Here is a 21,012-nt window from a genome sequence, read left to right as displayed (position 1 = left end):
TGTTCACACATAGTAAAGGTAAGAATTGCTTTGTGAAATTTTTCTGTATTGTCACAGTGTGCTAAGTTTCCTCAGTCGTGTCCAACTCTTTGCAACCCTATGGACTCTGTCCATGGGATTCTCCAGGCAAGAACACCGGAGTGGGTTGCCACGTCCTCCTCCAGGGAATCTTCCCAACCCAGGGATTGAACCCGGATCTCTCAACATCTCCTGCATTGGCAGGAGCGTTCTTTACCACTAGCACCGCCTGGGAAGCCCTGTCACAGCACCGCCTGGGAAGCCCTGTCACAGTGTAAAATATGTTAATATTGGGAGTCACTATCCAGAAAGCTGAAAAAAGAAAATGCATCCTCTGAGTCCATGACTGTGTCTGAGTTTGTGCCATGACAGAGCGTGGACAGCAGAGGTCAGACCATCCCCACACAGCACGGCAGCAAAGGCTGATTCTTAGCTGAGCAGAAATCTCAGGGGCATGCCAGGCAGCAGAGAGGCCTGAGGCCAGGCCTGAGGTGACAGAAAATCACAGTTGTTAACAGACAATCCAGCTTGTTTGCCTGCGGCAGTGACCACTTCTGAGAGGGACCAGAGCGCCAGGAGCTCCCTGGCCCTCCCCAGGAGCACTCCAGGCGGCACTGCCGCAGCCACTTCCCAACCTCCACCCACAAGCTGGATTCTCATCTCTGAACTTTTCCCAACACCCTGGGGATGCTTCCATGTCTGGTGCTTCTCAGTCTAAGGCCCCGTGATTGAGGATTAGGCCCAGCCACATTCATCTTGAAAATCAAAGCATCTTCGTGTGATGCGCCCACACTGATTAAGGGAGGACATTCGTGTTCCATTCCAAAAGGAGCCTTGAGTGGAGACCAGCCAGCGCATGGTGAGGACTCACTCTCCCCCAGGCACTGTTCAGAGCACCCCTGTATCCTTCACACCAGCATGAGGTGGATCAGAACACGGGAGCACAGAGACGTTAAGGCACCTACCCTGAGTGACCAGCCAAGAAGAGGGGCTGAGACCGAAGCTGACTCCAGAGCTTGTGCTCTTTAACTGCTAGCTTCTGCTGACACGAGAGGCTGGAGAGCCTGAGAGCCTTCCCATGTCTCTTTCTTTTTTTCCTTAATTTCTTTTTTTTTTTTTCCAAGTCTCTTTCTGCTAGTCCCAGCATCACATCCGGCAGCCTCTTCGGTCCACATCCTCTCTGATCCTCCTGTAGCATTTGACCTCCTGTAGCATCCCCTCCTCGAAATGTTCTCCTCCATTGGTTTCCATGGAGGAGAAAATCCTGCTTGTCCTCAAAGCCCTGCTCGATTTCCACCCCCACCAAGGAGGCTGGTCTTCCACCCGACCCGGAGCCCACTTCCCGAATCTTCTCACTCCCCACTGCTGCTCCCTCTGTTTATAGTACCCATGTGATTGCTCTTTAAATTACTCCTCGTTGTTTACTCCTGTCTCTCCCATGAGACTGAAAGCACATCAAGGGCAGGGACTATCACAAAGCCTCTCTGTGCCCAGTAACTATGCCCGGGGCCGAATGAACAAGGTTTGGTTTGTCTGGACACAGGCATGGTCACTGAACGTTCTCAGCCCCCCTGTAAGGCAAGGGCATCCCCTGGCAGTAAGCAGGGAAAGCACAGAGGGTGTAGCTTCTCCAGAGCACAATTAAGGACACATTTGCAAAGCCGGACGGGCTTTGAATAAAGACAGAATTGTTCAATGACACATGCTCACTCATACTACATGGTCTTTTTCCCTTCATTTTATTCACCCACGATTTACTGAATTCCTGCTCAGTGCCAGCTTCTGAGATGGTCGCCAGGAGCTAGGGGAAGAGGGAAACTGGATGATTCAAGTCCAGAAGCACATCTGTGACTACTGTTGGGGTAAGCCAGGAAAGGTGACCCCATGAGCCCTCCTTCCCTTTGTCTTCTGTTATAAGTTGCCTTCACCTCATGATGCTTCAGCTGAAGAGTCCAGACTACAGCTGGCTTAAACAGATTGCTGTGCTTGAAAGTAGCAAGACACTTCAGAGCCTGCAAAATCAAACTTTATCCCTTTTCTTAAATAAGGATGCAACTCTAGTGTGTCAATTCGGGCTTGACTTCTTGGGGTATGACCTTGGAGTGACTCAGCAGGCATTACCCAGATTCTCTGGGGCCACCCAAGTGAGCTGGCCAGGTGGGCAGCCTCAGCTGAGACTGTCTCCCCACCAGTCTGAGGTCTGCGGATCAGGCTTCATGGTTGGAGAGCTCCAGACAGGGAGTGGCAGGGCAGGTCCCTTGGGAAGACAGGAGTGTGTGAGGAGCCAAGGACCACTGTTCCCCAGCAAGGGTGGGGCCGCCCAAACATCCAGATGGTGGGATCATGTATGTATTATTTTTTATGTACTGATAGTTTGATTTTCTGTTTATTTGTACATACCACGGTCTTCATATTCTCTATTTGTGTAAATATTTATAGCAGCCTCCCTATAGCGTGTTGGACAGAATGGAGAACACTGCACTCGTCATCTCTTTATGACTGTTATTTTTCTGTTGAATTATTTCCTCGCAACCCACTCCCAGGAGTTTAATTACCACAGGCAAGGGGATGAACATTTTAATAGCTCAAGAGCTGTATTGCCTAATTCCTCCCCTAGAAGACTGTGCTAATTTGCAGGGCCCCTAACAGTGTGTTTAAGCTGGCTTTACCACTGCCTCAGAGCATGAGATGTTATCATTTCCCTAATGAGTGCTAATTTAGTAGGTGTGGAGTGGCATATTCAGCTACTTTAACGTGCGTTTCCCCGACTACATGGAGGATGAGCATGTTGTAGGTACTGGTCCCTTCTTTCGATGGCCTTCCTGCTGCATTGTAGGCCCTGTGTGTCTATCTTTCTCCGCCTCTCACTGACTGCGTGTTGGCCTCTCTCTTTCTAAGCTGGTCTCCATCTTTCCACCTCTGAATCCTGTTTTTCTCTGGTTTCTAACTGGGCAGACACATGGCTGATTCGTGACGGTCCTGGACAAGCCCTAATAAGCTGCTGGCTGGACCCAGACACTGGGCCCTCCCCAGTGAACTCAGATGAGGTTCTTTCTTCCAGCGGGGACTCCTCTGGGCTGACCTCCCAAGAAATGGCTGGGAATGACCAGGCTGCCCCTCCTCAATGAGCCCCTTTAATGATGTGTTCCAGGCTCTCCATCCTCAGGACAACGCACCAAACAGACCTGCATGTCCTGGCAGTTGGGAATGTGGGGTCTGACAGAGCCAGTGAGCAGGGTCCCAAAGTCCAAATGGGTGACAGCAGAGGGGCCCACAGAGGCGAACGGCTCCAGCGAGCCCTTTGCCCAAAGTGGCAGAAAGAGCTCGCTTCTCAGGCAGAAAAGCCCCTTGGCCCCAGGTAGATGGAGAGCACGCCGCACTCCATAGTGTGGCAGGAGTGGGGGGCTGGCACACTTTCCACTTCCAATGGTCTTGAAGGTTCTTGGGCACTTGGGAAGATTCCAGAAAGACTTCAGAAAAGCAGCTGACCTCAAGGGGAACTCTGCACGTGCACTCGGTGAACCCCCGTGTTTGGCGAGTTGCTGACTCCAGGCACCAGACCTGCCTGCCGCCACATGTCACTGAAGGTAGACGGGCCTTGGGGGAGTCTGGGCCTCTGCAGTCACCTCTCAGACTCCGTGGATGGTCCTAGAACATTAGAATCAGAGAGATTGTTAAAAGCCAGACAGGCACTCTAACATCAAGTGTTCTGCCCTTTCATTTAATGTTTCCAACATAACTCAGCTCTTTCTAAAACGATTATTATATAACAAATGCATGAAAAAAGTGAAAGTGTTAGTTGCTCACTTGCGTCTGACTCTTTGTGACCCCATGGACTGTAGCCACCAGGATTCTCTGTCCATGGAATTCTCCAGGCAAGAATACTGGAGTAGATAGCCATTCCCTTCTCCAGGGAATCATCCTAACCCAGGGATCGAACCCGTGTCTCCGTAATTGCAGGCAGATTCTTTACCAACTGAGCCACCAAGGAAGCCCATAAAAATGCATGCCCATTCTTAAATATTTGGGAAATACAGAAAACAACAGAGAAGGGAGTGCAATACCATAGGTTCGCCAAAGATAATTTTAATTCTAAATAAAAATAATATTTTCATTATCACCAAGATCATACAGTATACATTATACAATTTTATATGTACTTTATTCACTTTAAATTATACATGATAAGCATTTTCAGCATAGTGAAATATTCTTCATAAACACTTTTAATTCCTACATACAAGTTTTGAGTGAGACACACAAATAAATAGATACTAAGTTAGCCAAAAAGTTAATTTGTTCAGGGTTTACTATGGAAAACCCTAGATGAACTTTTGGCTAACCCAATACTTACGGTTATCCCAATGTTTGTCATTATGTTTTTTTGTTTTTCAAGGATGTAAAAACACACCGGGGTGGCGGGGAAACACTGAGGTAAAAATCTTTTAAATATAAATCCTTGTCCACAATTTGAATTTTCCCTTAGATTATTCACACTGATAGGGTATAAACATGTTTTTAGTCTTTCGACTTTGCTTGCCAGAAGGGTTGAGCTAACAACATGTATTTGTCTCACCACATACAACTACGTGAAGAAATATCACTTTAAAAACATTTACTGATCCGAAAAGCAGTGAGTCTATCGCCTCCTTTTAATAGGTAATTTGAGACTCGGTGAGGAAAAGGGACATGCCTGCGGTCATCCCGGGAATGTGTTGTCTCATGCCATCCTCTCAACAACCTACAGTATCAGGGAGCTAAAGCACGTGGATGGGATAACCTGTTCAGACTCTCACTCAGCTCATGAGACATGGAGCCTGTGAGTTTAATCCCACATAGTCAGGAACCCCGGCCCCTTCACTTCAGTTCTATGGCGGCTTGTTGTTACCAGACATGATGCTGAAAGGTGGTTTGGGGCCAAGACCTGAAAGAACTAGGAGTTTGGATGGATTTACCCTATGGACAGAGGGGCACCATTAATGGGTCTTAAGCCTCAAGACTGTGTTTTACAAAGATATTTCTGGTGGACTGGCTGGGGAAGGCTGGAGGCAGGGAGGCTGGTGGGGGAGATGCCAGGCACAGATCACGTGGACGACAGAGGCCTGTGCGGACCTCTGTGCACGTGTGCTTGTGGGTTACGGGCCGTGGGCAGTCAGGAACATTAGGGGTCTGGGGAGGCCTCCTGCCATGCCCTTTTCACTGGGTAAGGGCCATTTTTATCTGCTACACGTCAGGCAGAACCTGTGCCAACTGCCCAAGACTGCACCTCAAATCTAGCAAATAAGAGAGAGGACGGTGTGGATTACGTTATATTTAAAACAAGCCCACACAATGCCTGTAATTTTTTATTCTGACTCCGTAATTATAGCCCAAGACCGGTCAGATCATAGTTATCCCCACACCGACCCACTGTTGAGACACATTGAATTAAAGGCTTTGCTGCTTCTTCAGATTCTATTTTGGACGCCAAGCACTGGCAGGTAACTGGCCTTTCACGAGACCCGTCTCAATGGAGCCCCTCCCAGAGCAGCCTGCACGAAGGCCAGGTCAGCACTGGGCCCTTGAGAAGACCCCTGATGCTGTGATGCTCTGCCCGGCCTGAGCCTTGGGCTGGAGCCAGGGCCTGGAGAGCTATGGAGGTGCCATCCTTGGAGCAGGCCTGCCTCCCACGTCAGACCCATCTTGGAGCTTCTGCACTCTGAAAGATTCCTGCCCCAGACCTTGACCAGGGTCCCAGGGTCAGATAGGCCAAGCCCTGGCCGTCGGGCACAGTTGTCACAGATAGGCTGGCATTGCCAAAAGGGGCCTAGTTTAGAAAAGAGGTGAGAAAAAGCACAAAGGGCACAAGCCAGCCAGGCTCACACAGGCAGCCCCTGTGACTAACCCGGTTTTGGATCCACCAAAGAACACCACCTCTCAGCCCCTGATAGAGCAAGAGTGGGCTTGTCCCTGCCCACAGACCTGGAACCCCACTGCCCTTCCTCCCTGTGCCCCCCGCCCCCACACACAGGCCTGCCTTCAGGGGACACTGGCAGGGAGATCAGCTAGCTCGCACTTTACATAAACTGCACGTCTGGGCTCTGTCGGAGGCCCTTCACTTGTATCATCCCATTTACTCACGTCACCCCTGCCAAGAAGCTGTGACTAGTGTTATCGCAATCTCCAGTTTAGGCTTGAGGACGTGGAGCTGAGCGGTCAAGCGTGGGGCTTCAGGCCACTACTTCATGTGTGAAGGAGTGGGAACCAGAGTCCAGTGGTCAAACTTCTCCCCAGATCTCATGGCTCGTCCACAGGCAGCTGGCCTGAAACCACCAGGCTTGCACCCAGCTGCTGGGTGGTGGTCTCACACCCCCCAGCAACTCGCTTAGTACTTGGGCCCAAAAAAGTCCAGTCGCAGTACCTGGGCACAGCTCTCCTGCTACACACGGCTCCTTGCCTCAGCCAGCTCCCTGCTCCGACCCTTGTTCTCACGTCCCGCTATAGAACGGACAGTTCCTTCCTCTGGCCTTTGATGCATCTTGCACACACTTCTGCACTTCTGTTTTTACATCTAGGACATTATTGTCACTATTCACATGACCCTCCTACCAGACTTCTCAAAGGGAAGGGCCTGTGTCCTATCTCTCAGTTACTATTTTGACACCTGGGACATAGTGGCTGCCTACTCTTTGTTGTAAGAAAAAAGGAGAGTCTGAAAAGCTATTCATCCTTCAAAAAAAGTATGGCTAGTTCAGTTCAGTTCAGTTCAGTCGCTCAATCGTGTCCGCCTCTGCAGCCTCATGAACCGCAGCACGCCAGGCCTCCCTGTCCATCACCAACTCCTGGAGTCCACCCAAACCCATGTCCATCAAGTCAACCATTTCATCCTCTGTCATGCCCTTCTCCTCCAGCCCTCAATCTTTCCCAGGATCAGAGTCTTTTCAAGTCAGTCAGCTCTTCTCATCAGGTGGCCAAAGTATTGGAGTTTCAGCTTCAACATCAGTCCTCTCAATGAACACCCAGGACTGATCTCCTTTAGGATGGACTGGTTGTATCTCCTTGCAGTCCAAGGGACTCTCAAAAGTCTTCTCCAACACCACAGTTCAAAAGCATCAGTTCTTCAGAGCTCAGCTTTCTTTATTGTCCAACTCTCACATCCATACGTGACCAGTGGAAAAACCATAGCCTTGACTAGACAGACTGAAATATGAACTCCCCAGGTTGGTAGGTGCCCAGTATGCTACTGGAGATCAGTGGAGAAATAACTCCAGAAAGAATGAAGGGATGGAGCCAAAGCAAAAACAACACCCAGTTTTGAATGGGACTGGTGATGGAAGCAGGGTTCAATGCTGTAAAGAGCACTATTGCACAGGAACCTGGAATGTTAGGTCCATGAATCAAGGCAAATTGGAAGTGGTCAAACAGGAGATGACAAGAGTGAACTATGGCTAGATGGGACCTAAACTAACTTAAAAGCTTTTGCATAGCAAAGGAAACCATAAATGAAAAGAAAAGACAATCCTCAGAATGGGAGAAGATATTTGCAAAAGAAGCAGCTAAAAAAGGATTCATCTCCAAAATATACAAACAGCTCATGCAGCTCAGTACCAAGTAAACAAAGAACCCAATCAAAAGATGGTCTTCAAAAAATGGCAGAAGGCCTAAATAGACATTTCTCCTAAGAAGACGTACAGATGGTCAACAAACACACGAAGAGATGCTCAATATCCCTAATTACTAAGAGAAGTGCAGATCAAAACTGTAGTTAGTTATCACCTCACACCAGTCAGAATGACCATCGTCAAAAAAATCTACAAATAATAAATGCTGGAGAGAGTGTGCAGAAAAGGGAATCCTCCTACTCTGTTGGCAGGAATGTCAATTGGTGCAGTCACCATGGAGGAGAGCATGCTGCTGCTGCTGCTGCTGCTGCTAAGTCGCTTCAGTCGTGTCCGACTCTGTGCGACCCCATAGATGGCAGCCCACCAGGCTCCCCTGTCCCTGGGACCCTCCAGACAAGAACACTGGAGTGGGTTGCCATTTCCTTCTCCAATGCATGAAAGTGAAACGTGAAAGTCAAGTCGCTCAGTCGTGTCCCACTCCTCACGACCCCATGGACTGCAGCCCACCAGGCTCCCCCGCCCATGGGATTTTCCAGGCAAGAGTGCTGGAGTGGGGTGCCATTGCAGCATGGAGGTTCCCTAAAAGACTAAGAATAGAACTGCCATATTATTCCACTCCTGGGCATATACCCCAAGAAAACTGTAATTCAAAAAGATACACGCTCCCAATGTTCATTGCAACACCATTTACAATAGCCAGTACATGGAAGCAACCTGCATGTCCATCAACAGAGGAATGGATAAAGACGATGTGGTGCATATATACGATGGAATATTACTCAGCCAGAAAGAGGAACGGAATTGTGCCATTTGTGGAGACGTGGGTGGACCTAGAGACTGTCGTACACAATGAAGTCAAAGGTGAAAAACAAATGCCATCTATTAACGCATAGGTGTGGAATCTAGAAAAAGTGGTATAGAGGAACATACTTGAAAAGCAGAAATAGAGACACAGATGAAGAACAAATGGACAGCTACCAAGGAGGGAAGGGGGTGGTGGATAGCATGAATTGGGAGATTGGGATTGACGTATTCACACCACTATGTATGCAATAGATAACTAATGAACACCTACTCTACAGCCTAGGGAAACCTACTCAATACTCTGTGGTGACCTAAATGGGAGAAGAGAAAATGGGAGAAAAGAGAGGATATGTTTATAGGTGTAGTTAATCCACTTTGCTACACAATCGAAAGCAACACAACATTGTAAAGCGACTATCCTCCAAGAAAAACAGTCAAATAATTTAAAAAAAACAACTATGCCTGGGGATAGATGCTGGGAATCCTTCCCTGATTCTGACTGAACGCGTCTGCTCCAGTACAACCAGGAGGAGGATTGTTTACCTGGGTATACCTTTGGGGGCCGAGACAGAACCCCAGTATTCCCTGTGACCCCATCTCTCAGCGCAGAGCAGGCATCTCACAGGGGTCAGTGAACGTAGGACTGAATTGCTCTTTGCTTCAGAGACCAAGATCAAGGGCACCGGGACCCGAACCAGCCAGCTGCCCAAGTTACCAGGCTGAAACCACCGAGAGCTGGCGCGCCAAGGATGTTCACTGAGAAAGGGAACACAGAAATAAAACCTGACTTTAAAAAAGAAACATGCCCCATAGGTATTCTATTTATACGAAAATCCGCTGGGATTTTAGTAACTGCCCTCCCGCCTCACCTCTCCAAGGTGTGCCCTGCCTTCCCACAGGGCGCCTCTACACCCCACACACCCTGTAATCATGGCCCTACCTGCCCCATCCCCTCCTCTGTTTGCTCTCTGGGGTTTCCCTCGATTGCAGGGTGAGAGATTCCAGACGCCCCAGAGGCCTGTCCCTTGCCTGGCCCCAGACTCCCTCTCTCCCTCCCTGACCTGCCCTCGTCAGGGCCCACGGCCCATGGGGTGGCAGAGGGGCAGGGCAGGGAGTCGGCCCCTTAACTGAGCCAGAGCAGGGCTCCAGAAGCCAGGCCCTGCTCCTCCCAAGTCTCTGGTGAGCCACAGGACCCTACTCCCTAGTTCAGACCAAACTCAAGGTCTTCATGGCACGGTAATAGGAATGGGGCTTTGGGGTCAGGCCTAGGGTCCTCTATCTCCTCCTGGGCTGCCAGCATCTAGCCAGCTCACCTACCTCCCACCCTCTCCCAGCCTCAGACCCCTCCCTAGCCAAACGGAGCCACACCTGCTGCACCAGTCTACTGAGGGCCACGCCACGAGGCATGGAAAGCACAGGGCTGGCCATTCTAGCACCGGAGCCATGTGTGAAACCTGGCAGGGTGAGAAATTCCAACTGGGGAGCAGCCACTCCATGCTTTCTGTGCGCTCATCAGGAATCAAGCTCCAGGCACTTCCCTGGGGGTCCAGTGGTTAAGACTGCGCTCCCAATGCAGGGGCATGGATTCAACTCCTGGGCAAGGAACCAAGATCCATCATGCCGCATGGTGCGGCCTAAAAAAAAGAGTGAAAAATAACACATAATCTTTTTTAAAAGTTGTCTTTAAAAAAGAGAGAGAAAATCAAGCCCAGGGCACCCCCGCCCTGGTTCTGTGAGCCTCTTCCTCTAGTCTCACCCTCTCCTCCTCCATCAGCTTCCTCATCCCAGAGTCCCATTGGGCCCTTAGGGAGCACCCCACTCTCCAGCAAGGTTTCTGCTCCTCACAGAGGGCCAACTGGGTGAGGGGTACCCACCCAACTGGGTGAGGGGCCCTCGGTATCATGGCAGGTCCCTCCTGCTTCCAGCCATATTCTAAGAGAGACCAGGGCAAGCCTGAGACGGGGCTAGGGCTGAGGCTCACCATCCTGGGAAACTTCTGAGCCTCCCTCACAGCTCAGCACCCAGGCAGGCACCCAACAACCCACAGCTGCGGTTTCCAGAGAGCCGGGCCTCCCACCGCAGGGACAGTAAGCTGAGAAGCACTGGAGCTATAAATGTGAAGTGGTGAGCCACAGGACACTGCCGCAGCCCCGCAGCGGCCAGGAGCCGGCCTCTCCCCTTCTCCCTGCCTCCCCGCCCCCTGCTAGCTCCAGGGCCGCCCGCCAAGCCTCTGAGACAGCCCAGGCCTGTCCACCAGCTCGGCTCCGGACTCCGAGCAGCTTTGCTGCTGCACCCTCACCTTGGGAGGTCCCAGGCCTGGCTGGCGGCAGGGCAGGCAGGACAGCACACAGCACTTTGTCCTGTCAGGGCCTCTGGCCTTGCCCCCCCAAACATCATCTTATTTCATGTTGACTTACACAAGAGGAGAGAGAGAGAGAGAGAGAGAGAGAGTGTGTGTGTGTGTGTGTGTGTGTGTGTGTGTGTGTGTTCAGTCATATCCAACTCTGTGACCTGATGGACCATAGCCCACCAGGCTCCTCAGTCCATCGGATTCTCCAGGCGAGAATACTGGAGTGGGTTGCCATGCCCCCCTCCAGGGGATCTTCCCAACCCAGGAATCGAACCCTCGTCTCCTGCATTGCAGGCCTAGTCTTTATTACTGATCCACCAGGGAAGCCCCACACTAGAGGAGAAGAGACCATAATGTGTTGGAGCTTACTACTTCTAAAGGTCTTCCTCCAGCTGGGGTGGTACCCAGTCACAGCTTCAGATCCATCTGGAGGCCACCTTGACCTTGGGCTGGACCTGAGGCTCCTGTGGTCCTGACAGGCATCCTCATAGCCCCTGTCAGAAGGGAGACTCCAAGAGCATGGCTGATGATATAAGAGCACCCCCTTCACCAAGTGCCCGCTCCCCTGTGTGCCCAGCCCAGAGCTCTCAGACTGAGGGAGGGCCATTGTTCCACAGGCAAGAGACCACACCCAGAGGGGAGGTCCAGACCTCCGCTGTGCCTTGGGTCTCCCCGCTACTCCCACACTTCAGGCCTGGCCAGGAGTACAGTGCGAGGTGGAGAGCAGGGGCCCATCTGGAAGGGTCTCAGGACACAGAGAAAGGGGAAAGAAGCCCCTTAAGGCCCCTCTTTCCTTAAGGCCCCTCTTTCTCTCCTCTCAGACAGAGCCTGCCAAGGACAGGTCAACACCCAACACCCTTGCTCTTTTGCACAGTCTGTCCATTAGCACAGGCCCCTTCTGTCAGGCTGACCAGGAAAGGTAAGGTCACCCTCCGTCACCTGCCCCACGCGAGAGCTCAGAGATGAGCCCTTGGGTCTCCGGAGAGGCTGCAGAAGTAGGATTGTCCTGAGCCGCTATCTCTTCAGTGTCCCTTAGCTGTCCCCCTTTCAGGAAGGAGGACAGAGATTGACACCTAGGAAGTGCCACTATCCAAGGTGGAGGCCCCCCCAGGTGCCTGTGAAGAAGCTCTCTGGTCTGGGTGATGGGGAAAATGGACAGCAAGGGGCCTCTAGACATGACCACAGGCCCAAGGGTCACCGACAAAGGAAATCACCAGGCCTAGTTCCCAGCTGACAGCCTGTCCTCCCTCCCTGTGAGCCAAGGAGTTTAGCTTCCTAAGTACACAAATAGGGAAAAACAGCCTGGGCAAATGTTTAGTGCAAAAAGCATTTAGTATTTCTTATTTTTAAGTATCTCTTATTTATTTCTGGTCACACCTTGAGGCATGTGGGATCTTAATTCCCCGATCAGGGATCAAACCCCGTATACCCTGCAGTGGGAGCTCAGAGTCTTAACCACTGGACCGCCAGGGAAGTCCCTTGTTTGTAACAAATTTTAAAACTTTACAGGGGGACAAAAAGTTGTAATGTGTGGGAAAATACCGTTTTGTTGTATAAGATGGATCAACATGGTGAAGATGGCATTTCTCATCTAACCTAATATATAAACCTGCTGTGATTCATTTATTCATCTAATATGTATGGAGTCATTACTACGTACTCGGTGTGTTCTAGGCACAGGGGAGCATAGGAATGAACAAAACAAAAATTCTTGCCTTTGTGCAGCTTACATTTTTAAAGATGGGAGAGAGAGAGACAAAGAGCTGGAGAAGTAAATTATATAGTATGTTAAATGAGAAATGCAAGAGAGAAAAATCAAGGACAGTATAGAGAGCGTGGGGTGGATGGGGAGTTGTCATTTAGAATAGGCTGAGTAGTAGTAACACTTGAGCAGAGATTTGGGTTGGGGGGCACTGCTGTCGGATCTTAGTTGCATTGTTTGTTGTGGTGCACCGACTCCAGCTGTGGCTCTCAAGCCTAGTTGCTTCCTGGCATGTGGCATCTTAGTTCCCTCACCAGGGATCAAACCCATGTCCCCTGCATTGCAAGGCAAATTCTTAACTGCTGGACCACCAGGGAAGTCCCTTGAGCAGACATTTGAAGGAGGTGATGAGGCAGCCACGTACTTGGCGTGCTGTAGGAGCACCAAGGAGGCCTGTGTAGCTAGATCAGAGCACGTCAGTGGTTCTCAGATATTGGGGATGCCTGGAGGCATTTTTCATGGACACAACTTGGGGTGGGAGGTGTGGGTTGCTGCCGGCATCCGGTTAATAGATGCCAGGTTGCTGTTAAACACCCTGCAGTGCACAGACAGCTTCCTACAACAAAGATTTGTGTAGGAATCCCAGTCATGACAAGGTCAAGAAACCCTGGAGAGTGAGACAAAGTTGGAGAAGAGATAGCCAGAGAGGTAACTATGAACCAGGTTTTTGTTTTGTTTTGTTTTGTTTTGTTTTGTTTGAGCTAGAAAAGCTGATTCAGAAATTCTTATGGAAAAATATGTGAGAATAGCTGGAGGGGGCAGGAAGTGGGAAGGATTAAAAAGAAGAATTTTTTTTTTTACCAGATTATAACATACACTATAAATATTTGGGGGCTTCCCTGGTAGTTCAGCTTGTAAAGAGTCCACTTGCAATGCAGGAGACCCGGGTTTGATTCCTGGGTTGGGAAGATCCACTGGAGAAGGGATAGGCTACCCTCTCCAGTATCCTTGCCTGGAGAATCCCCATGGACAGAGGAGCCTGGCAGGCTTCAGTCCATGGGGTCACAAAGAGTCAGATGCAACTAAGCACAGCACATAAATACTTTTATGACAAATGACTAACTTCCTTAATATATAAAGAGGTCCTATACATGAATAAGAAAAGGCCTTTAAAAAAAAAATCTCTTAGAAAATAAGAAAAAGGGAGTTTACCAAAAAAAAAAAAAAGAAAGAAAAAGGATACACAAATGGATAATAAATATGTGAAAAAATAATAAGTGTTACTTGCAATTTAAATAAATAGGAGTGAAAATCATGAGAGCATTTTGCAACTATCAGAGTAACAATGATTGAGAAATTTGATTACTTAGGATATGTGAGAATATGGCTTCTTGCACAGTTCTTGAAAATATAAATTGACAGACCCTTTCTAGAAAGCAAGTTGGCAATATGTGTCCCAGATTTTTTTTTTCTTTTTTCTGCGGCTTGTGGGATCTTACTTCTCCAACCAGGGATGAAACCCTGGCCTTTGGCAATGAAAGCACAGAGTCCTAATCGCTAGACCACCAGGAATTCCCCTCTGTTCCAGATTTAAAGACATATACCTTTCCATCCAGCATGCCATTCTCAAAAAATATTCTACTTACATAGGTTTACAAAGGTTTAACTACAGCCATTTTTACTATAGTCTTAGCAAAAGATTGGAAATGACCCAAACGCCCAGCAACTGGAGTCTTGTTTATTATACAATATACAGGTGGCTTTGTGGTAAATAATCCACCTGCCAATGTTTGATCCCTGGGTTGGAAAGATCCCTCAGAGTAGGAAATGGCAATCCACTCCAGTATTCTTGCCTGGAAAATCCCATGGACAGAGGAGCCTGATGGGCTACAGTCCATGGGGTTGCAAAGAGTCGGACACGACTTAGCAACTAAACACATACACACGCTTACAATGGAATACTACACAGCTTTTAAAAAGACTGAGGCTTGCTCCTAGGCACACAGCCAAGAGAAGTGAACACACATGTCCCCAAAAAGATTTGTGCAGAGAATTTTACAACAGCTTTATTCAGATAGTCTTCAATTGGAGCAACACTAATGTCCATCAGAGAAAAATAAACAAATCGTGGCATAGTCATACAACGAGAAACCACTTGGCACAACAAAGGAAGGAAGGAATGCATACACACAACAGGGATGAATTTCTAAAGGGGTGTTGCACAAAATAACTCAGACACCAGAGTGTGTACTGTATGATTCCACTGATGTGAATTTCAACAGGCAAAACCACCCCAAGGTGATAGAAATCATACCAACGATTGCCTCAGGAAGGTGTGGATTCCTAGAAGGGGCAAGAGAAACTTCAGGGCATTAGGAAATGGGAATAAGGTACTGCTTACATGTTGTATACAGTGTGTACAATCACTGAATCGTACACTTCAGATCTATGGAATTGACATCTCATTTTACCTCGCTTTAACAAAACCGGGAATTCCCTGGTGGTCTAGTGGTTAGGACTCCGTGCTTTCTCTGCCAGGGTTCTGGATTCGATCCCTGGTCAGAGAACTAAGATTCCACAAGCTGCAAGGAGCGGCCAAATAATAATAATTTTAAAAAATAAAAGCAAAATTAACTATTGAACAAAGGAGGGGGAGTCTAACTTCATACGTGCCGAATGGAATGATCTCCAAATAAATTAATGGGGAGGAATGGCATCAAGGACAGAAAATGTATATAGTATGCTCCCAGATGTAATAAGGAAGACAACCACCATGCCGGATCTTGGACATGGAGGGCTGACTGGACTAGGCCATTTAATATAAGGCACTTGGGCATCCACAGATTTTGGTACCCAGGGGATCCTGGAGCCAACCTTCGAAAGCTAACTATGTATGTAACATGTCTGAAAGGACATGTAAGAAACTTCTGGACAAGTGTTGCCTTTCTGGAAGGGCCAGGAGGCCCCAAGGTCTGAAGGGGAGGGGCATGTCTCAGTGCTTTTTTGACCTGTTGGAATTTCTTTCACTGTGTTCATGTTAACTTTTTAGATATAAAAACTAGTTAAAATTTCCTGATTGGATAACAGGCTCTCCGGAGGTTGGGTTGTCATATTTCTCTGCCCTTGGTAGCTGAAAAAGCATGTGTGTGTTAGTCGCTCAGTCGTGTCCAGGTCTTTGCCAAGTCTAGGACTGCAGCCTGCCAAGCTCCTCTGTCCATGGGATTCTCCAGGCAAGAATATTGTAGTGGGTTGCCATGACCTCCTCCATGGGATCTTCTTGATCCAGGGATTGAACCCAGGTCTCCTGCATTGCAGGCAGATTCTTCACCTCTGAGCCATCAGGGAAGCTTTCTCTGGTAGCTGGAAGCAGAGACAAGCCTGCTGCTCTAATACTGCCAGCAGTGGGAGGCCTGTGTCTCTGAGAGTGGAAGTTGGCATGTGCACAAGCCCATCAGAGAAGCTCCTGGAAGGCATGCCCAGGGCAGGGAAGTGAGAACCTGAATCCTGGGTCAAGACACCATGGTAAATAAACCAAGTATCTATCTATCTGGGCACAAGGATTTCAGCCATAAATGGTAAGCTTTCTGTTGAAGAACATAAAAACCCATCCCATGACATGGAAGATTTATCGTGATGAATTTTTTTATAATGTGAAAAAATGCTTCATTGGTGGAAAGAAAACAAGGCTTTTAAGTTGATATTGGACCAAGGGAGAGAGTACCATAGAAGGAGTTCTGAGCTAAGAATAGGGCTGCCAGGTGTAGTTTTTAAACAGACAATCCAGCGTTTGACCTTTATTTCCACAGACAAGAATATGCCATCAAGGGTCCTACCTGGGAATATCTGCATTCTTTTTGAGAACTGGACTCTGTGCCACTGTGCTGACTCCCTGCAGAGCAACAGCTTCAATATCCATGATTTTTTTGCATTAGCAATGGTAGGGAGGAGACTTCACCTGCCAGGGAGACGGCTCACTGGCTTTGCCAGAGGAGGCCCTAAGGAAGTTCTCAGCTCAGAGGGACAGGGAAGGATCCCAATTCCAGGATCCAATAAGGAACCCTGGAATGCACAGGATTCTTGTGGAGTCCTAAGTCCTTGGCAGAACAGTTCAGAGAGCAACACATATGGTCAGGATATGTGTTCAGCTCGCCCTGGGCCCATATGTCTGATGTGTGCTGAGAGAAATCAAGGGTCTTGGGTTGAACCTCTTGACAAGATGGAAGAGGCAAAATATCAATGGGGAAAAGCTCTCAGAGTTTTCAGCAAATGGCTGAGACCCAGATGGGGGCAGGGAACAGGCCATGTAATAGACTTTAAGCTGAGACACCATGGGGCTGCACCTGGCCCAAGCAAGTGAGGGGTCAGTGGGCTAAGGGTTGAAATGACTCTGGGGAAAGGCCCTGACAGATGCTCTAGTCCAGCCGCTCCCTGATGGAAACTGAGGCCCAGAGGGTGGGCTTACTTCTTCAGTGTCTGACATCAGGACTGAGCTTGGTCCATGGCTCAGACTCTGGCCTCCTGAACCAGCGGTTCTCCTGGAAGTGGAGGCAGAGGTGAAATTCTTGACCAAACACGTACGGAATCTGTTTCTACTGAATTCCATGGAAAGGGAGCCACTCAAGTAGCCTGGAGTGAAGGCAGCCCTCTGAAAGAGTCATAATACCAGACCCTGGTTCATCACCTACCGGAGGGCTCCCAGCCTTTTTTTTTTTTTCCCTCCTGCCAGACTCATATTTCACAGTAGGTGGGCATCTCTTGATTTCAGGAAACATAGGCCAATTTCCCAAGCCCAAAAGATGCATCCTAATTGGTCTCATGGTATTCCAGTTCCCCTTTGTCAGTGATTGTCCTCAATGTGGGCATATGATTTAGTTCTGGCCCACAAGGAGGATTTTAGGGGCTTTCTGAGAAAACTTTTGCTCTCCTACTAAAAGCAGAAAATGCAGTAGGCACCATCAGCCCCCATCCCATACACCTGCCTTCAATGCAAGTGTATATAGTGTGAGAGTCAAGCCTGACAGAAAAGCCACAGTATCCTTAAGATGGCAGAGTGGATGGTCAAGCCCGAGTCTTTGGTGGGCCACGTGAGCTGCTGGTCCCGTGCCAGCAACTGTCTAGCTCCAGACTTCTTGTTAAGTAGACATTAAATGCCCTTAATAGGATGGCATCATTGACTCAATGGACATGAGTTTGAGCAAACTCCAGGAGATGGTAAAAGACAGGGAGGCCTGGTACACTGCAGTCCACAGGGTCACAAAGAGGTGGACACGACTGAGCGACTGAACTACAAATGCCGCTCTTATAATTTAAGTCACTGCTAGCTAGGTTTCCTCTTACTTGCAGCTGAAAGCAATCCAGATCGGCACTGGCCACAGGTGTTAGTGCAACTCCAGCCAAGTTCAAGAGAAGCTGTTTAAAAACAGCCTTTGGTCAGCCTCCTCGACCTTGGAATCTGCTCTCCTGAAGCACCACCCAGCTTTCTTATCATTCCTCAATCAGATGGAATCCCCCCACCCTTTCCCCCATGCCACCACATCCTCCCTCATCAGCTCGGCCAGTCTTACTCATCCTTCACTGCACACCTTGGATGACCTTCACTGGCCTTGCTCACTTACCACCAGGCATGCATCCAATTGACCATACTGATCATTTATTTACTAACCACACTTGCGGTGGCCTGCTGTAGTGGCGGCACTGGACCCAGCAGGCTGTGCAAGTCCTCGGAGCCCTCACTGTGGGGGCAGGGGGGGAGGGCAGACATGTCAGCAGCAGCAGTGTAGGGAGTAGTGATAAAAGGGGTGATGCGGTTTCACCTTGGTGGGAGAGCAGGTGGCCCATTTCCACGCTGCTCTCTCCAACCAAAGGCTTTGTTTCTTCTAGGGCAAAGACCAGCTCCATCTGTTCCAGGACAGCTCTGAGCCCATCTCAGAGGAGGCAGCAGCAAGGGGCTCTTGTTGATGATCCCTGAGCAGGCAGGGCCTTGGGTAGACCTGCTCTTGGTCACCCACCTTTCCCTACAGGCCCTACGAGGCCAAGGCCCTTAATGGCTAGAGGAAGCAGCAGCGGACGTGGCGGTGGCAGGTCTGAATCAGAACCTCAGCCGCCACTAACTGGATGTGTGACTACTGGACACGATGTGGCCTCTCCAAGCCCCAGTACTAATGAAAGGCAGAGGAGGCTAATAACACCTGCCTATCTCACAGGCTGCAGCAACGATTGAATGAGCTCATTAGCAGGGTGCAGGGAGGCCTGGCACACTGGAAGTGGGCAATGTGTAAGTGTTCATTCATCCACCTGCCTCTCCCCACCCGCCATCCTGCACACGGCAGAAAGCCAGAGACAGCCTGGTGTACCTTCCACTGGAGACAGGACACTCAGGACTCACCACACTGCAAGGAACCAGCTGGTAGACGCTTGGTCCCCGAGTAGAGAGAGTGGGGGTCTTTAGGTTCCCAGACTTTCTCCTGCTCTGAAAAATACCATCAGCGGCGCAGCACAGGATGGAAAGAAAATTGGGTTGGTGGGCAAGAGGACAGGACTCTCTCACGCATCTCTCCCCAAGGTTCCGAGGGTTCTCAGGCCACTCTGGAGTCTTGGTCCCACAACTTCAGGTAGATTCACGCATGGGCAGGGGCTGTCTGCTCCGGAACCACTGGGTGCTGCTGGTTCTCAGCGATGCTTTGTCAGTACCAAGCTTGGCTGCCAAGGCCAATTAGCAAAGGGAGCTTTTCCCAGAGGAGCCCAAACTCTGGCCTGACAGACAGACTCTGAAGGAAACCTACTCTTGGTGGTTAACAGCTATCCATCCCCCTGTGCCTGAAGGTGAGGGTGGACCTAGGGCTCCAGCTGTGGGCCCAAAGGAGCCTGTATGTAGTGCGACCACTGCCCATATATACTGTGACCCCAGCTGTCATGGGGCAGGAAAGCATCTTCTGGAAGAGACAAACTAACCTGCCGGGGAGGATCCCAATAAATGTCAGCCAGACCGCGAAGGGGTCTGAGGAGGTGTCCTGCAGAGCTGGGGAGGGGGTCCAAATCGTCAGTTACAGTCGAGCAGATTACAAGTGGGGTGCAGCAGGCGGTGTCATCCGGAAGTTAGCAACTCAAGTTCCTCATCCTTGAGTATGGTGGTGGGGTGGCACCATACTCCCAGTGGTCCCAGGAGGCTCTCATTCCCACTCTCACTCTAGCAGTGCGGAGCTGCCCAGGACCAGACGCTCCATCCCTGGGCTGTGGATTGACCCCTCCCAGTGCCAGGAGGAATCCAAGGCAGCCTAAGGGAAGCTGGGAGTGGCACGGGGCCTGGAAGGTTGTTTTCTCACCTCCCAAGCTGGGATCTGATTCCCATGTGGATGACAAGTGAACCCCAGAGCCCAGCCCCAGGGGGCCAGCTCGTGGCTGAGTAGGGATGGGACCCTGACCGTCTCAGAGGTGATGGCAGGCCCCCAGCAAAGATGGACACCAGCAGACTGACGGCAGGCCCCCTTCACTTTGGAGCCTGCCCTCTCAAAGCCCATCCCCAGCTGAGACCCCAGGCCTGGAGGAAGAGTTGGCCTGTTGGCTGGGTCTCCGTAGGGTGTGGGCATCATGGGGTCACTTTGGGACATGAACCCAAAGGTCTGTGGCAAGTCATACTGGAAAGTTCGAGAGTCCTTGGGAGGGTGGGGGCCGTGGGCGTGGTCTTGAAGCTCTTCCAAAGACTCAGTGTGCTGTCATGTTAGCCCAGTCCGGGAATTGGTCCAAGTCAAATATGACCCGTCCCCAGGTGTTGATGGCCAGAAATACACAGGTGATTCCAATGACATTCATTATTAGTCCTGTTTTCATCTGGAAAAGAACAAGGTCAAAGTTAGCACCCTTGGGTCTGCCAGGCTGTCAGAACAAAGGTGAGTGGGACACGGGAGTCCGTGCTCTGGAGAAGGGAACCAAAGCTGTCGGTTGGGCCTCCCGTCCCCAGGCCAGGCTCTGTCCTCAACCCACCCCCAGGCAGAGAAACTTCACGTCCAGAACAAGTCATCACTGCTCAAAGCAGCCTGGGAAACAGGCAGGACAGGCAGACTCTCCAGGCCCACTGGGACGCCTGGAAACCTGGGCCTCAGGGAGGCAAGCGAGTTACTGAGGAGCCCTGGTCCAGGGCTCACCCCAGTGCCTTCGCCCTCCCGCAAATGCACACCAGCCTTTCCAGAGCCTGAACTGCCTTCTTTGCGTGGTCACGAATCCCTGCCCTCAAACCCTGTGGCAGATTTTTCACTGGGGATCAGAATTGAGCCTGCAGTCCCTGGTTTCTGGGACTGCCCTCTGTGTGAGAATGCCCCATGGAGTCCCAAAGATACCCAGGGGTGGTGCTGAGAAGATTTGTCCCTCTTCACTGGCCGCCCCTGTTTGCACACTGGCCTCTGCCCATTCTGCAGCTGCAGACCTGCCCTCCTTCTGCCAGAAGAGTCCCTCCTTTGGCTACATTTGTTTCTAGTGCAGTATCTGCTCCTCCCAGGTAGTGGTGTCCCATCCCCAAGCCCCACCCCCAACCCACCCATCGC

At 50.1% G+C, this 21,012-nt stretch overlaps 2 protein-coding genes across 5 annotated transcripts in view; one reads left to right on the top strand and one right to left on the bottom strand.

Moving 5' to 3' along the window:
• The window catches only part of C11H17orf100 (chromosome 11 C17orf100 homolog), a 36,081-nt gene that overhangs the window by 4,255 nt on the left and 10,814 nt on the right, over positions 1–21,012 (top strand). Inside the window, exon 3 of one of the 3 annotated variants that reach the window (XR_009595523.1) lies at positions 4,678–9,224. The exons of 1 other annotated variant lie outside the window; for it this stretch is intronic. The gene's annotated coding sequence lies outside the window, so the exon portion shown is untranslated. Of the gene's footprint in view, positions 1–57; positions 9,225–21,012 lie in introns of those variants that run through there. One more of the 3 variants, XR_009595524.1, reaches the window with a different exon arrangement.
• SLC13A5 (solute carrier family 13 member 5) overlaps positions 14,516–21,012 on the bottom strand; it is a 30,606-nt gene continuing 24,109 nt past the window's right edge. For both annotated transcript variants that reach the window (XM_042255555.2, XM_060395340.1), the window contains exon 12: positions 14,516–20,302. In XM_042255555.2, coding sequence (XP_042111489.1) covers positions 20,177–20,302 — 126 coding nt within the window. In that variant the 3' untranslated portion in view covers positions 14,516–20,176. The remainder of the gene's footprint in view (positions 20,303–21,012) is intronic.

This window comes from Ovis aries, chromosome 11, assembly GCF_016772045.2.
Source record: "Ovis aries strain OAR_USU_Benz2616 breed Rambouillet chromosome 11, ARS-UI_Ramb_v3.0, whole genome shotgun sequence".
Classification (NCBI taxonomy): domain Eukaryota; kingdom Metazoa; phylum Chordata; class Mammalia; order Artiodactyla; family Bovidae; genus Ovis; species Ovis aries.
The sequence above is the reverse complement of the archived record's forward strand: the minus strand, read 5'-3'. Positions and strand labels throughout refer to the sequence as shown.